General features: G+C 30.7%; 1 protein-coding gene across 1 annotated transcript; it reads left to right on the top strand.

Moving 5' to 3' along the window:
- The first annotated feature begins 7,015 nt into the window (after window positions 1-7,015).
- On the top strand, window positions 7,016-16,863 carry LOC107633063 (ABC transporter G family member 32). The gene is made up of 24 exons (XM_088508774.1): window positions 7,016-7,657; window positions 7,998-8,118; window positions 8,217-8,305; window positions 9,783-9,867; window positions 10,122-10,281; window positions 10,386-10,462; window positions 10,581-10,634; window positions 10,806-10,896; window positions 10,977-11,278; window positions 11,378-11,659; window positions 11,773-12,089; window positions 12,184-12,344; window positions 12,430-12,533; window positions 12,657-12,819; window positions 12,917-13,036; window positions 13,122-13,213; window positions 13,305-13,637; window positions 13,757-14,047; window positions 14,260-14,343; window positions 14,459-14,592; window positions 14,672-14,899; window positions 15,088-15,259; window positions 15,663-15,917; window positions 16,372-16,863. The coding sequence occupies exons 1-24, from the start codon at window positions 7,383-7,385 to the stop codon at window positions 16,639-16,641; spliced, it is 4,260 nt and encodes a 1,419-aa protein (XP_088364900.1). The 5' UTR covers window positions 7,016-7,382; the 3' UTR covers window positions 16,642-16,863.
- Window positions 16,864-17,602: the final 739 nt, after the last annotated feature.

Raw genomic sequence — 17,602 nt, 5'->3', positions numbered from 1 at the left:
TTTGAATAACCATTTAAAAAATGTAAATGATTTGTATATTTGGTTCGACAGCCTCTTTTTTTATTTTTTAAAAATATTTTTGGTCATTCAAAAATAATCTCAAATAAAATTTATTTCACTTTTTTATAAAAACATATTTCGGCATCCTTCTCTCTAATTAATTTGAAACTTCAGAATTTGGATCTTTTAAATTTTAAATTTGTACTTTAGAGGATAAAGTGTGATATTCTATCTTTGAATAGTTTCTCTTTCATATTTATTTTTGGTCCCACCTATAAAATAAATAGTAAGAGATCACACTTTACTCTCTAAAATAAAATTCAAACTTTAGAGAATTCAAATCCAAAACTTCATATTTTAATTAGTCTAACGCTTTTATTGACACATCAATTCAAACACAAACTCTATTATCATCTGTAATAACTTAATCTATCTGTTTGTGGATATATTTTGTTTTAACACTTTAAATCTCACAAATTTATTTTTAATAATAAGAATAAAAATAAATTTTACACTCACATATTAAAATGTGTCCGTAAAAAAAACTATCCACGTTAAAAAAAAAAAGTCATAATAGAATAATAGAAGACAGAGGGACCAAGAATATAAGGTAAAATACTTATATAAATCAAACCAATACTAATATTATATAAATCACCCAAATTAAATAATATTATATGAATGCCTCAAACCATACTTCTATATAAATTGAATTAAATTAATTCGAATTATATAATATGGTAGTAAATCGAAACACATTGATTCGAATTACATGGAACATTGTTTGAAGTATAAATCGAATTGGTTAAATTAAAATTATATACTATAATACTAAATCAAATTAGTGTGATTCGAATTAGTATGAAACAATGTAAATCGAAGCAACTTAATTTAATTTACTACTTGTAATAAATTATTGACATTTACTACTTTTAAGTTAATTATTTATTTATTCTATATTAACTTTAAAACCAATTATATTTATACACTATGTAATTTAACTAATTATATTTATACAATATGTAATTTGAGAAATAATTAAATACATATTGTATAAATATAATTAGTCATTTAATAATGTATAATTATCTGTTATTTCTGACCCTGAAAAAAAATTCAAATTTTTACTCTTATGTCACCTTGGAGAACTATACTTTATATTAACTTTTTCAACGTCAAAAGTTCCGACAATGATTTTTTAGATGCTAATGAGTTAAAAGATAATTATTAATGAATTTTTAGAAATCGTTTAATGTTTCGTTTCAAATTTACAAGTTTATAAAAATGTAGATTTTCTTAAATTTGAACTAAAACACAAAAGTTGGATTTCTATTCTTATTTGTTTTTATTTTTTTATATTTTATTTGAATCCAAATAGGAGTATTTTTCGTCACCAACAAAAAAAATAAGAGTATTTTTCTTATTGACATTTATATTTTAAAGTTAATTATTCTATATTAACTTAAAAGTAATAAATGTCAATAATCTGTTACAAGTAATAAATCGAATTGTATAAATGTACTATTCACCATACTAAATCGAAACATGTTACTTCGATTTACTATTAACCCTAGTAAATTAAATTTAGTCACTTCAATTTATTACTTGCAAAGCTAAATCGATATAAGTTAATTCGATTTATATAAAATCAAACTTTGGAATATACACAACACAATTTTATTTGGAAAATACACATAATTTTGATCAAGGTTTGGTTTATTAACGTTTTTTACCTATATATCATATATGTAGTTATACAAATATATAACGTATATATAATTCCCGGTCATTTTAATTTAGTACGCATATCTATAGGACTATAGCAATATAGCATAACATTATTAGCATACCTACTCGATCGATGAGAGAAGTTTCGTCAATATAATTAATTAGTTTCCCTATTCATTATATTATAAAACAAAAAGTTAGAAAAAAAAAGAGAGATTGATATACTATGGTTAATGATATTTTAATTGCACCTAATATTATTAGATCTCCCCAAACAATAGCTATGTTTAGAAAGAGGTAAATTAAATCATGTCTGTCAAAGCCTAGTTTCAGAAACAATTACTTATTCTCCATATTATTCTTTGTGGCACCAATTTACAAAATTAGTTCACCTAATATGGTCTCTGAGGAGTTCATAGTAGTTGCCCAACTCATTGAAAAAAAAAAAAAAAAACAGAAACAAGATCCATAAATACCATTCCATGTCTTGTACTTTTTCAAAAACTTACCATTTATGCTTTTATTTGCACTTTGTAATATATAGATATACGCATCCGTCAAGTGGGTGACCTTATTCTCAGTATAATATATATCATAAGATTATTAAACGAGAAATCTACCAAATCTTTGGGATGACAAAGACCCTACAAGAAAATTCATTGGATATATAAATAGAATAAGGTTGAGGCAAGTTCGTTAGACCTTATATATATGTGTGGTGATTGCATTGTATGTTTTCGTTCAATTTTCACTTGAATTTATTATTTAATAATATTTTCACTGTTTATTATATTGGTGGGTTATGTTTGGGTGGCAGGCATACGATTCATTTTGCTATTGGCTATTTGCACTGAGTGGCAAATAATCTCACCTATCTGTGTTTCTTATTAGTTTAATCGGTTAGTACTAATGAGGCAACTACTTTTTTATTTTAATTAAGAATAATATTAGATAATTATTTTTTTCGGTTAATATTAACTAATTTTTTAATATTATTTTATTTATCTTAAATTATAAAGTCTTAATTTTTAATTTTAAATTATAAACCTAAATATTAAAATTAGTTAATATTAATTAATTAAAAATTGTTCCTATACTTTTTTCTTTAATTAATGTATGTTCTTACCAGTCAAGCTACATGCAATTACTTTTGAGGAATTAATGAGTGGATTCGTTGTTAGGTTAGAATATAAATATAGAAAAAGTATAGGTAATAAACAAGATTTTTGAACAATGTGTAAACAATGTGAATTAATAGGGTTAAAAAAGTAAATTTAATTAGTAGCATTAAATTAGAATGTAGTGTATTTTCATTTGATTGGTGGTTGTTTATGTTGTTCAAAATTTTCATTGTTCTCCTAACACTCCCCATAAATATAAAGTTGTAGCTAGGGATGATAACGAATAGACAACAAAAATGAAATACCCAATGAAAAGAAAGATGGTAGAGAAGTTATTATAAATAGAAGTATATATTTATAAGATTAATTAAAAAAACGATAATATTAGAAAGATAATATTTAAAATTATTTTATATAATATAAATCTATAATTTTATATATATAATATCTATAATTATATATTTATTATATCTAAGATTATATAATTATTCTAATAATAATTAATAAATATTAAATAAAAAAATTTATGTTAATTTTTTATTATCTTCTAAATATTTTTGTTAAAACGAAATAGATTGACGGTTGAAAAAATGGAAACAGTCTGCGGCATTATTTAAATAATTTAATTTAAAACAATTATCCAAATAAAGATGGTAAAAATATCTTTTCATAAAAATATTTTATTTAAAAATGTGACTTATTTATTTAGCCATATTTTAAACAAAAACAACACTTTTTATAACATATTAAAATCTAACCATCCAATCTATTATTCAAAGATAAAAAAAATATTTTCATCTAAAAATAATTATAAAATTTTTATCCTAGTATCTACCGTAATTTAATTCAGAAAAACATATCTTACGTATTTAGTCTTATAGGTAGCTTGCCGCTTTTTTTTTTATCTTGTATATCAAAATTAATATTATTCTTTTTCATGGTTTTAAAAAATTAACAGATTGAATGACTCGGTTCAACTTGATTAAAATCAGCAACCTGGTTAATTTAGAAACAATCCATTGATAGTAGCTTGGTAAAAAAACTGATGAACGTGTTAAATCTTTTTTCTTTTTAATAATTAATGAACTTGTTAATTCTATTTGGTTTTTTCCTCCTTTTTCCTTTTTGTCAGAAGGTGGGAGGCTAGGCGGCGTTGGCGAAATGCAAATAGAGAATGAGAGGTTAACGTAATACTAAAAATAAGTCAAGTAAATGTACTAATTGTGATTTGATTTAATTGTAAATTTTTATTTTTTAAATTTTAAAATTAAAAATTAAAAATAATTAATTCATAATCTGATTTATGATTTTAATTTAAATTTTTTTATTTCATTGTTTACATTATTTAGTTATTCTCATTATTTCCATATACTTTCTCTTACTAAAATATTTTGTTTAGTTTGAATTATGGAATTTAAAATACCTTGTAAGAAAAAGAATTCTCAAAAATTATTTATATTTTCTTTATTTGAAACTTAACTGATAATATTTTTTTGGGTAAAGTACTGGCCTGTTTTAGTCTTTTTGATTTAAAGTGTCCTATTTGAATTCAAAAAATTTTTATTTAGCTTCAATGTAGTCCCACAGTGAGGTCAAAGTTAAATAATTAACGGAATGTCCTACATGATAGTATAAGAACAAGATCGAAAATGTGGAAAACAAGTACAAGCTCTATAGAATTGTAAGACTAATGATAAATAAATGTATTGATGCATCCACAGTTGATTTTATACTTTTGGAGCTTGTACTTATTCCCTAGATTTTCGACTTTGTTCTTGTACTGCTGTAATGTAGGACATTTCGTTAATTATTTAACTTTGGCCTCACGATGAGACTAAATTGAAGGTAAATAAAACTTTTTTGGATTTAAATAGAATACTTTAAATCTTAAAGATTAAAATAGAATTATGCCCAAACGTATAAGGACCAATTTAATACTTTATCTTTTTTTAACTCAAATTTGTCACATATATATGTATCTATTCTCATCCTCTCTTGCATATATAGATAAAATATATATTTTGAAATTACATATATTTGAATCTTTGACAATTTATTTATTACTTAATCGTGACTTATTACTAGCTTACTAAAAATAATTTTTATTTAGGCAGATTCACTCTTAAACAAATTTTTTTTAAAGCAATATTTAAAAGTTAGACAATTATAAGCATTATGCTAGCATCAATGAATATACTTGATGAGATATGTTTCTAAAAGGGACCTCATATGTTACATGACATTAATTTTTAACATGGACGGAGACCAATATTGTCATGGGATGGTTCTAATTAGCATCTTAAATATGATTTATTATAACCGCTCTTTTTTGTCCTTTGGTGTTGAAGGAACACCAGCGACGATCGAGCTGTGATTGATTATTCTTGTGAAACTTTTTTTTGAGGTGAAGTTACAAAGAAATCAAACTAACTATATAGGCCTTAGGTTATATAGCGATCAATTCTCAAACTACTTGAATTTGTGATACACTCAACTACGTCTTCTAGAATTGGAAATTTGGAATCATTTTAGGCTTAATAGCGAATCAATTTTTAATTTAGTTGAGTTGTCCATAGTTATACGAATTTGAGTGAATCACTTCATATGACATAGTATTGATTTAAATTAGTTTCTTAAACTTAATTTTGCTTCTTAGTCTGGTTGGTTGGATAGCAACATATTATATGATGTATGTGACCTATCATGTATTATCATGTGACATGTCACATGATTATAATACTTTGTTATCTCTTAAAACAAAAAATTATTCACATAAGAGAACTAATTTCATTTCTGATCAACAAGAAGAGACTAAAATAATAAAAAAATATTATATATACACTAAAAATTTAATTATTAATCAATTATATATATATATATATTGTTATACATGTTTTTAACGTATATTTCATATTTTAATATATTTAATGTAAGTGAGCAATTAATTTTTAGTATTTCCGTACTATAGTAATTAAAATAATTATTGTAAAATGAGTTTTGTTTTAAGTTAAAATATTTGTATTCCCATGTATATTGCAAGTGTGCAGAGATTAAAAAGAGAAATCAATATGTGAATTTTCTTTTTTGTAATGTATATTTTTTATATTTTATATATTATTTTAATATGTATGTAAGTGTTTTCTTTAGACTAAATTTTGTGCATGAACCTCTTTCAATATAACCTAGCTAGAACAAATAGAAGAGGATAACGTTTTACATGCATGTGTTGGCATTTGATGATTTTTGGCTTTGTGCATGAGAGTAAAGAAAGGGAAAGGGAGATATAACTCGCAACAACACTTAAATCCAAAATACAAGCCGAAAGAGGAGTTAATTTGCAAGTAAAATCAAACGTAAAAGCTCTGCTAAAATGTTTGCCCCCTCAATCATCACAACTACAACAAACAAACAATAATGCTTCATACTTCATTTTCAAGTTATGGCCCTTTTCCCAAAATGGGGACAGTAACCCACCATATCTACCGTTGGATCGTGGTCACCACAAGGATGAGATCGTAAATTCTCCACCTCCCTGTAGTCTACTCGTACCACATGCATGTTGTTTTTTTCCGGCTTAGGAAGCCAACGCCTAACAAGTTTTATCATATCATTAAATGACCACCGTACTCTCCAAACACTAAAAAAAACTATATATACATGACTATTTGTACATCAAATAGGTGTTCATTTTGGAACATTAAGAGTGTGTTAGAATATAATTTTTTTCCCCAATAACTGGCGCTTATTGAAAATATTACTCTATATATTTTTTCCACAGATATTGAGAATTAAAAGGAATAAGTTTCATCTTGTTTGTAAATTAATTGAAAAGTAAAATTCATATTAAAATTTGTGGCTGAAAGTGTAAAACACATTAGTATTTTACACCCATTTCCAAGTCCACACACATACAGGTATAGTTATGCATTTAATTTTTTATCAAAGTCAAATTTATTTATTTATTTCTAAAATCCTACTTCAGAGGTAGTGTTAGTCTTAAAGTGTTAAGGATTAAAAGGTATTATCGTGAGGGTAGTTAGTTGGCGGGAGCGCGTGACAATCACAGTGCGAGAGGCTCGTGTTTGATTTTGATTTTTCTGAATTATTTTTTGTTTATCCTTTCCCGCGGCTATTAAATGAGGGGTGGTCTAACTGTGAGAGAGAGAGAGAAAGAAAGACAGACACCAGAGTGTTGTGCTCTTTATCGCAGTGCACCAACTAAAACCTCAATATATGTCGAGAGGGAAAAAATATTCAAGTCTCTATCATTTAATGCACACCTCAACTACCTGTCCAAACAACACTTAATCTACATTTGTAATAGCAGTAATAGTAGTTGTATCGCTCCATCTTCTTCAGTTTTTCGTCATTTCTCATATCTCACACACACTAACACCACCATTGAACTAACCAGTAACCACCACCAACATCTCACATTATTATTGTTACTATATTCTATTTTCTTTGAGTTTGTCAGGCAGTTAGGGGTTTCGTGAGCTGCCAGCTGGCGGAGAAGGTGGCTGAGGGGGCGCAATGTGGAACTCTGCAGATAATGCGTTTGCGCGATCGGCGTCGTTTCGGAAGGAAGGGGAGGATGAGGAGGCACTGCGGTGGGCCGCGCTTGAGAGGCTCCCTACCTACAGGCGAGCACGGAGGGGGATCTTTAAGAATCTCGGTGGCGATAAGAGGGAGGTCGACGTCGCAGACCTTGGCGCACAGGAGCATCGGATCCTTCTCGAGAGGCTCGCCGATGCACTCGACGACGATCCTGAGACGTTCTTTCAGCGCATGAGAAACCGATTCGATGCGTAATGATAACTTCTTTTCTGTCTATCCATAAGGAAAATGTAGAATTTAGTAAACTTATAATTCAGATATCAGAATTCAGAAGTAGTATTTTTCAAAATAAAAATCTAAAAGAAACATTTGTTAGGTGGTTACACTTTATGTATTCTTGTTATAAAATTAATTATAATTAAGCCTATATTATTGTTAATACAAAATGATGTGGTAATAAATTGTCTTTACTCTGTTTGTTCTATGTGCAGTTGGAAATAGTGTTTGTGATTTGTTGTATACTACTTATTTTGACTGGATCTTTTGTTTTGCTTTCAATGTAGCTAATACTCCTTTTTCTTGTGTTCGCAGAGTAGATTTGGAGTTTCCAAAGATTGAAGTTCGGTTTCAAAACTTGACGGTAGAGACTTTTGTCCATGTAGGAAGCAGAGCATTGCCTACAATTTCCAATTTCATTTGCAATATGAGTGAGGTAATATACAGTACTTCTGCATTTTTCTCTTATGTTGACTTGAATCAACGGTTTTTTTGTTTTTGTTCGTATAACTTTCTAATTTGATTTATTATTAGGTTTTTTTACGGCAAATGAGGATTTTAAGAAGGAAGAGAAGCAAATTGACCATTCTTGCTGATATCAGTGGGATTATAAGGCCTTCAAGGTCAGGGATCAAAGTTATTATTCACTTAATATTAGTATTTTATTAGGTTCATAGTTCATACTGGTTTTAATACCTTATTGAAAACCACAAGAAAAAGTTCAATTATGGTTGATAGCAAATTTATGTAACATGGAAGATTTCAAAATTGGAAAATAGAGTTGCTATTATAGTTAGCTGTATCTTTCATAAATAAAAATCCTAAATGTTATCAAATGATAATTTCTATCCTTCTTTTGGAGAGTTACCATCGTCCATGATTTGTTGGATGCGAAACTTGTTAGATAATGTATATAATTATTAGCATGGATCACTTTTAAATGGTTTGGAGGAAATTATGGATGGTTAAATTTTCTTAAAAGAAATTAATGAGTACATGATTGGTGGGAATAGAGAGTATTCTTCTCCTTTGTTAAAACTTTTAGGTTCAAGTTTTAATGTGTTTTTTTGTGTGTGTCTATTTTAATATGTGGTTATGTCTAATTGCCTATAGATTTACATTGGCCAAATAGGATATTCTTCAACAGAAGATTGCCTATTATTATTTTTTAAAGTTTTTCTTCTCTATTTTTCGTAAGTTTAATTAAGTTTAATTTTAATGTATTAATAATATAAAAAATTTTATATAATCATTCAAATAAATTCATATTTAGATGATTTTTTTAAGTAATGAATTTAAGTATTTATTATTTACATGGCAATACACACCTATGCAACACTCTTTTACAATTGACAATAAATAATTTTTTTTAAAAAAAACTAAAATATTATTATCATCGTACTTCATCACACAATCCCGGTTAAGTATTTCTCTTCAAATTTTTATTTGCTATCAATCATTTTTCCTTTTTCTTTGTGGGTATCTAATAATACATCCTTTCCTAGAATTATTGTCCCTATATTACATTTAAAGTTAATACATACTGACCAATAGAAAAAAGATTGGTATTGCTTTATCATCCATGTGTTAAACAGCACTGGCTAAAGTTTTCTATTCAAAATTTATTGATAATTTCATATTTGAAAAACAATAAAAATATTGATAAATTAAATTAAAATACTATTGTTATTAATTAATTAAGTATTTAAATTGTTTTTAATCAATGAAATAAAAAAAATATTGGTTGTCAGGTGTCAAATGGTATTTACAATAAAAAAAATTATAGACTTAGCAAATAATAAGATTGTTTGAAATAATAATTAATAAAATTGCTGATCCTAGACTTTTCCATTAATAAATTAATTTGGGGAATGTTAGGAGGACAATGATTTTATTGAATAATATGAATAACCACTAATCAAATAAAAACATGCTACACCTCCAAATTAATCCTCTAAATTTTAATATTAAAATAACCATTCATAAAATAAATATCCGATATATCTATTGTTTACATTGTTTAATATTTTCATTATTTACCTGTACTTTTCCATTAATTTGTTATGTATATGATAGGATATTGCTTTGTCATTGTTGCAGACTAACGCTGCTGTTGGGTCCACCAAGCTCTGGAAAAACGACACTTCTATTAGCTCTTGCTGGTAGGCTGGGACCTGGTTTACAGGTATACTACTTAAGTAGGCTGCAATTACACTCACATTGAACAATAGTATAGAATCGCTACTAGTTTAAACTTGATAACATAATTACATGAACCATCATGTGAATGGAGCAATAGGTTGTTTGGGTTTTGAAATTGATAATAACGGAAGGCAATAAGCACTGGTAGGAGTTATGTCTATATTCCATTTTGGACTTATATTTTTGTCTTCTCTTCTTTTTGTCACCATCCCATTTTTGTTCTTATGTCATCCACAGATGTCAGGGAACATTACGTACAATGGACATGGTTTGAATGAGTTTGTTCCTCAAAGAACGTCTGCTTATGTCAGTCAACAAGATTGGCAAGTGGCAGAGATGACCGTGAGGGAAACTCTCCAGTTTGCAGGCCGCTGTCAAGGCGTCGGATTTAAATTTGGTAATGTGTTATGATAAACAAGTTACTTTGAGTAGTTGTTTTTTATATTTAGTTCGTTAGAAAATACTTTCGATTCTACGTACTAAAGTCTTGAGCGTTAATAGATATGCTGCTAGAGCTTGCAAGGAGAGAAAAGAGTGCTGGAATAAAACCAGATGTTGATCTTGATATCTTCATGAAGGTATGCTCTTCATTAATTTTTTTTCCCCTTATCTTTTTCAGGAAGTATTTTCTCCTCTGCTTCTCCAGTACGAAAGCTTCTTACACAAACTAATAATCTAATCTATTTTCTTTTGTAGTCAATAGCTCTTGGAGGACAGGAAACAGATCTTGTGGTAGAGTACATCATAAAGGTATTCATTATGCAAATTGCGAAATAGTTTAGTATTTGTTGAATTGATAAAAATGTAAAAATAGAGATTAGTAGGCTCTAGCTATTAGTATCCCGTTTCAATACAGCTTACATTATATTAACATTTTATAAGTCTTCCAAACTCCTAAGTGCTAAGATATTTCTCACAAAGATATTAGGTTTGGACATATGTGGAGACACATTGGTGGGCGATGAAATGCTCAAAGGCATCTCAGGGGGACAAAAGAAACGACTTACAACAGGTTTATTATAACATTGACATATAATTTGTCTTATATTTTAGTATGTGCTATGCTAACCAATTGATGTGTGAGATTTGCAGGAGAGTTACTAATTGGTCCAGCAAGAGTTCTGTACATGGACGAGATATCAACCGGCCTCGATAGTGCAACCACTTACCAAATCATTAGATATCTTAAACATTCTACCCGTGCACTTGATACAACCACTATCATATCTCTTCTTCAACCAGCTCCTGAGACCTATGAATTGTTTGATGATGTCATTCTATTGTGCGAGGGTCAGATTGTTTATCAAGGGCCCCGTGAATCTGCTCTTGAATTTTTCAAAATGATGGGGTTCACTTGTCCTGAGCGAAAGAATGTAGCAGATTTCTTACAAGAAGTAAGTGGTAGCAATGTTAGATCATAAAGAATGAGCGGCAATATTTGATTCTTTATTTTAGTAAGAACAGTAATAGGATGACTCATTTTTTGTTAACAGGTTACGTCAAAGAAGGACCAGGAGCAATACTGGTCCGTTCTCGACCAGCCTTATCGGTACATACCTGTTGGCAAGTTTGCCGAAGCGTTTTCATTGTATCGCGAAGGAAAGAACTTATCAGAGGAACTAAGTGCTCCTTTCGATAAACGCTACAATCATCCCGCAGCCTTGGCTACTTGTACCTATGGCGCCACGAGGCTTGACCTTCTCAGGACAAATTACCAGTGGCAGAAGCTTCTTATGAAACGGAATTCATTCATTTATGTTTTCAAATTTGTTCAGGTACGGTGTTTAGCGTATATTGTTAAAAGATTTTAGATTTTATTTTTATTGAATCAACCACCTTCAGAAGCCCATGAAGAACGATGATATTGACTTGTATTTATTCTTTGCAGCTGTTTTTGGTTGCTTTAATTACAATGAGTGTATTTTTCCGGACAACGATGCACCATAATACAATTGACGACGGGGGATTATATCTTGGTTCACTGTACTTTTCTATGGTTATTATTCTCTTCAATGGTTTTACGGAGGTGTCAATGTTGGTTGCAAAGCTTCCAGTTCTGTACAAGCATAGAGATTTGCACTTCTATCCTAGCTGGGCATATACAATCCCTTCTTGGTTCCTTAGCATCCCAACTTCTCTCATGGAAGCTGGTTGCTGGGTTGCTGTCTCTTACTATACAATTGGATATGATCCTTCAATTATCAGGTAACTCTCAATTCTAACTGGGCCTCGGGAAATTTTGGACTTTTGTGTATTCTTAAGTTTCTCTTGAGCCATTTTTGTGTTTCTTGTTTTGCAGATTTTTTCGGCAATTCTTGCTTTATTTCTTTCTGCACCAGATGTCGCTAGGCCTATTTCGTCTGATAGGATCCTTGGGGCGGAACATGATAGTGGCCAATACTTTTGGATCCTTTGCCATGTTGATTGTGATGGCTCTTGGCGGATACATCATTTCAAGAGGTTATATAGGAATTGCACTCTGCATTCTCCTAGTTTGATTTATTTATTGAACTGTGTTTTATCAAGTCTTCTCATTTTTTGATAGATCGCATTCCAAGTTGGTGGATATGGGGTTTTTGGATTTCTCCTTTAATGTATGCACAAAATTCGGCTTCTGTAAATGAGTTCCTTGGGCATTCCTGGGATAAGGTATATATAACCTTCAATTATAATCATTTACACCGTTTTCATCATAACTTTCAGAACTATGTAACAGTGTTTATTCACAGTTTAATGTTGTAATATACTCGCTACGTCTTTTCTTTATTACAGACAGTACAAAATCAGGTCACCAACTATCCCTTGGGTAAGCTAGTGTTGAAACAGCGAAGTTTGTATCAAGAGAGCTATTGGTATTGGATTGGTCTTGGAGCAATGGTTGGATATACAATTTTGTTCAACACATTATTTACTATCTTCTTAGCTTACCTTAATCGTAAGACAAATTCCTCTGTATAGTAGTCCCCTTAATTGTTTGAATGTTTAATATTTAATAGGACAATTTAAGATCTTGTTCTCCTTATTTTCTTCAGCTTTGGGAAAACAACAAGCTGTAGTTTCAAAGAGTGAGCTACAAGAAAGAGAAAAGAGAAGGAAAGGTGAAAGCGTTATTGTTGAGTTGAGAGAGTACTTGCAGCATTCAGCATCCAGTGGTTTGTAAAATGTCTATACATATTTTCTTTGCCCGTTTCTATTCAGCTGGGAAATGACATTCATTTTATTGTATTGTCATCCCAGGAAAGCATTTCAAACAAAGAGGAATGGTTCTCCCATTTCAACCTCTTTCCATGGCTTTCAGCAATATCAATTACTATGTGGATGTCCCTTTGGTGCGTAAAAAGAAATCCCCCATCGCCCCCAAAAAAGTATTCTTTATTTTTCTGGCAGGCTAAAAGATACTTGATTCAATTTTTTATTCAGGAATTGAAACAACAAGGGATACAAGAAGAAAGGCTGCAGCTGCTTGTTAATGTTACTGGAGCTTTTAGGCCTGGAGTGTTGACAGCATTGGTTGGAGTAAGCGGGGCTGGAAAAACCACGCTAATGGATGTCTTGGCTGGAAGAAAAACTGGAGGTGTTATAGAAGGGAACATATACATATCTGGTTATCCCAAAAGGCAAGACAGTTTTGCAAGAATTTCCGGTTATTGTGAGCAGACAGATGTTCATTCCCCTTGCTTGACTGTCTGGGAGTCATTATTGTTCTCTGCTTGGCTCCGGTTATCTTCAGATGTTGACTTTGAAACACAAAAGGTAAAGAGTCATATTATTTGAAACCAAGATCATATGAAATTGTCATTACTATTTCATTTTTGAAAGTATGCATTATTGCTTTTGAAGTTTAAGTTTGAAGAGTTTGATTGGCATGCCAGGCCTTTGTTGAGGAGGTAATGGAACTGGTGGAACTCACTCCATTGAAAGGGGCACTAGTTGGTCTACCTGGAATTGATGGCTTGTCAACAGAACAACGAAAAAGATTAACAATAGCAGTTGAACTGGTTGCAAACCCATCTATAGTTTTCATGGATGAGCCCACTTCTGGATTGGATGCCAGGGCTGCAGCCATTGTAATGAGAACTGTTAGAAATATAGTGAATACTGGCCGAACGATCGTGTGCACAATCCATCAGCCTAGCATAGACATATTTGAATCGTTTGATGAGGTATATATTCTCCTTACTATTGTAGGCCAGTAGGAAGCTTTTCAGTTTTCAAAGATTCCGGGATATTATATCCTTTTGTCTATAACTACATGCAACATATGCTAGTTTCTGTTACATAAATATTTTTTTCCAGTTAGTTTATAGTTTATACTTTATAGCTTAGTGTCACGGCCTTGGACACATTAGTCTAACAAAAACCATTCCTTTTATAGCTTCTGTTTATGAAGCGTGGAGGAGAGCTCATATATGCTGGTCCACTTGGCCCTAAATCTAGTGAACTTATCAATTATTTCGAGGTTAGCTAATTGATGCTTAGCTTTCACTTATTTATGTGATATATGAATGGTGATGAAGCAATCCTCAATTACTTATTTAGTATAATATTATAATATAATATCCATGTGATTGTAGGCAGTGGAAGGGGTTTCGAAGATCAGGTCCGGATATAACCCTGCAACATGGATGTTGGAGGTTACTTCTTCAACAGAAGAAAACCGTTTGGGAGTGGACTTTGCAGAAATATACCGAAGATCAAGTTTATACCAGTACGTATAAATTTAAAATTACTACAAAATAACCAGTTTCTGTATACTAATACACCATTTCTTTTTTCCTCATATGAAGGTATAATAAAGAATTGGTTGAAAGCTTGAGCAAGCCGAGCAATAATTCAAAAGAGTTGCATTTTCCAACCAAGTATTGTCGGTCATATTTTGATCAGTTTCTAACTTGTCTTTGGAAGCAAAATCTATCTTACTGGCGTAACCCACACTACACTGCTGTTCGCTTCTTTTACACTGTCATCATCTCCTTGATGCTTGGGACAATATGCTGGAGATTTGGTGCTAAAAGGTCCTTTTCTTTTTCATTATTTTTTCCACTAAGGATATTCAATTTTAAATAATACTACTATACCATTTTTTCTCAATATTTTTGGGCAATGACATGCTAATTTTAGTTTTATTTACACCCCACTGAATCTCATGAATTTATCTTCCAGTGTTACTTCAACATATTTTACTCTTTCTTACCATTTTCAGAGACATGCAGCAAGATCTATTCAATGCCATGGGATCCATGTATTCTGCAATCCTCTTCATTGGCATAACAAATGGCACAGCCGTTCAACCTGTTGTTTCGGTTGAAAGATTTGTTTCATATAGAGAAAGAGCTGCTGGGATGTATTCGGCCTTACCATTTGCTTTTGCTCAGGTATTTTAGGTAGCGTTTGGAAGAGAGAATGAGATTGAGAGATAAAGAATGAGACAGAGACCGAAACAAGTTGTACTTGGTATAAAATGAGAGATAGAGACTCAAATAAGAATGAAACTCTAATTTAATTTGCCTAAAAGGTAAAATTAGAATTAATTAATTGAAATGAGAATATTTTAGATATAAAATATTATTAAAATTTCAGTCTTCGTCTTAAAAAATTTCAGTCCTCTGTGTCTCCACTTTTTGGAGGTACTGAAATATTGGAATTTTGGGGACAAAAACTGAAATTTTAGTAGGACCAACAAACATACGCGGAAACAATTTTCCATTATAAAACAAATATAGCAAAGATTTATTTTGTAATAAGTAGATTAATATGTTCTACTTCTTTGATGTGCAGGTTATTATTGAGTTTCCTTATGTGTTCGCACAGGCTATGATATACTCCACAATTTTCTATTCTATGGCTTCCTTTGTCTGGAGTGTTGATAGGTTCATATGGTACTTGTTCTTCATGTATGTTACTATGCTGTATTTTACCTTCTATGGAATGATGACAACGGCTGTCACACCAAATCATAATGTTGCTGCCATTATCGCTGCTCCATTTTATATGTTATGGAACCTTTTCAGTGGTTTTATGATTCCTCATAAGGTATGGAAACCTCAACCTGAATCTTTAGTTGATTTATTCTGTTTATTTGAGTTCTGCTTTATTTGGCAAGGTCTTAAGCAATTAAACTGTAACTTTGGACAGAATGATTTGATGATGTAGCATTCTTTCAAGGATTTAATTAACAAAGAAAATCTTGAGGAATATAATAATAGTTTTCTCTGTTGAATAACCAGCAGCCAGTAACTATCATTTACTATGACATATATGTTAGATTTTCCTCCTCATTTCACAACTTAAGTGTTCATTTTACTCTATTTTCTTAAACTGCCGGTGGCAAAGTGCTTAATTTACAAAGGTAAACGATACCAATTATTATTGTTCATGATAAACTCAAAAATTTTAAGAGAGGCACATCTGAATAAAAAATTGATACATTACGTTAAAATTATCCATTTAAGAACTTTTTTGCTGGATGTTGCTTTAATTTTCTCAGAGAATCCCTGTTTGGTGGAGATGGTATTACTGGGCAAACCCTGTAGCCTGGAGTCTTTATGGTCTCCTGACTTCACAGTATGGTGGTGATGAAAAATCTGTGAAGCTATCTAATGGGAATTCCATGGCTATTTCGCAAGTACTCAGAGTGGTGTTTGGGTACAGGCATGATTTCTTGTGCGTTGCCGCTGTTATGGTTGCTGGCTTCTGCGTATTTTTTGCAATAATATTTGCCTTTGCAATTAAATCCTTCAATTTCCAAAGGAGATGATGGTATTTATATGCACTTGCAAAGCCACCAAAATTATGTACTCAATTGTTGTATGTCGGATTCTCCGCACCTCATAAAATAAGTGTGTATAGCGGTATTGTCATATATAGCATACATAGAAGAACTAGAATGTGCTTTTAGGGTTTGTAAACTAATAAGAATATATTGTCAAATTTTTATTGGTTTGAGTATAATTTATTGTAAATTCATATATTCTTGGTTTGTAGGATTTGTTAGATAAAATTCACATATTCTTGATTCATATAGAACATCCTGATAAATCTTGTGTGTATTGAATTGCAGCTACTATACAGTTTACCTAAAGAGCCAAATAGTCAAATAGTATATGAAATGTTATGCCATTGCATGACACACAACTATGGCCCCATAAACCCAGTAGGGGTGTTCGCGGATCGGATCGGATCGGATATGGCTAAAATTTCGATCCGATCCGCACTAAAATCATTGGATCGGATCGGATCGGATCCGATCCGATCCGCACATTTGCGGATCGGATCGGATCGGATATCGGATATATCCGCAAAGCACAAAAATATTTTTAAAAGTTTATTTTTATTAAAAAAATATCAATAAAATTTATTTTTTCTATTCTTTTAAATATGTTTATTCTTAAAATAATATTAAACATACTTTTTTTGAATAATAAATTAAAATAATTTAACATATATGATAATTATTAGTTAAAATAAAACATAAAAAGAATATTTTACTTATTTATTTCTTTATTTTTGCGGATACGCGGATATGCGGATACCAACACAAAATCCGCAATCCGATCCGATTACTGTGTGGATCCGATCCGAAAGCTTTGCGGATCGGATCCATATCCGCAATTTTCGGATCGGATTCGGATAAACACCGCGGATATGTGGATCGGATCCGATCCATGGACACCCCTAAACCCAAGCAGTGTAACAATTTCTTGTATATGTACTACTAA

The sequence above is a fragment of the Arachis ipaensis genome, chromosome B3, assembly GCF_059453495.1.
Source record: "Arachis ipaensis isolate K30076 ecotype BB chromosome B3, ASM5945349v1, whole genome shotgun sequence".
Taxonomy (NCBI): domain Eukaryota; kingdom Viridiplantae; phylum Streptophyta; class Magnoliopsida; order Fabales; family Fabaceae; genus Arachis; species Arachis ipaensis.
The sequence above is the reverse complement of the archived record's forward strand: the minus strand, read 5'-3'. Positions and strand labels throughout refer to the sequence as shown.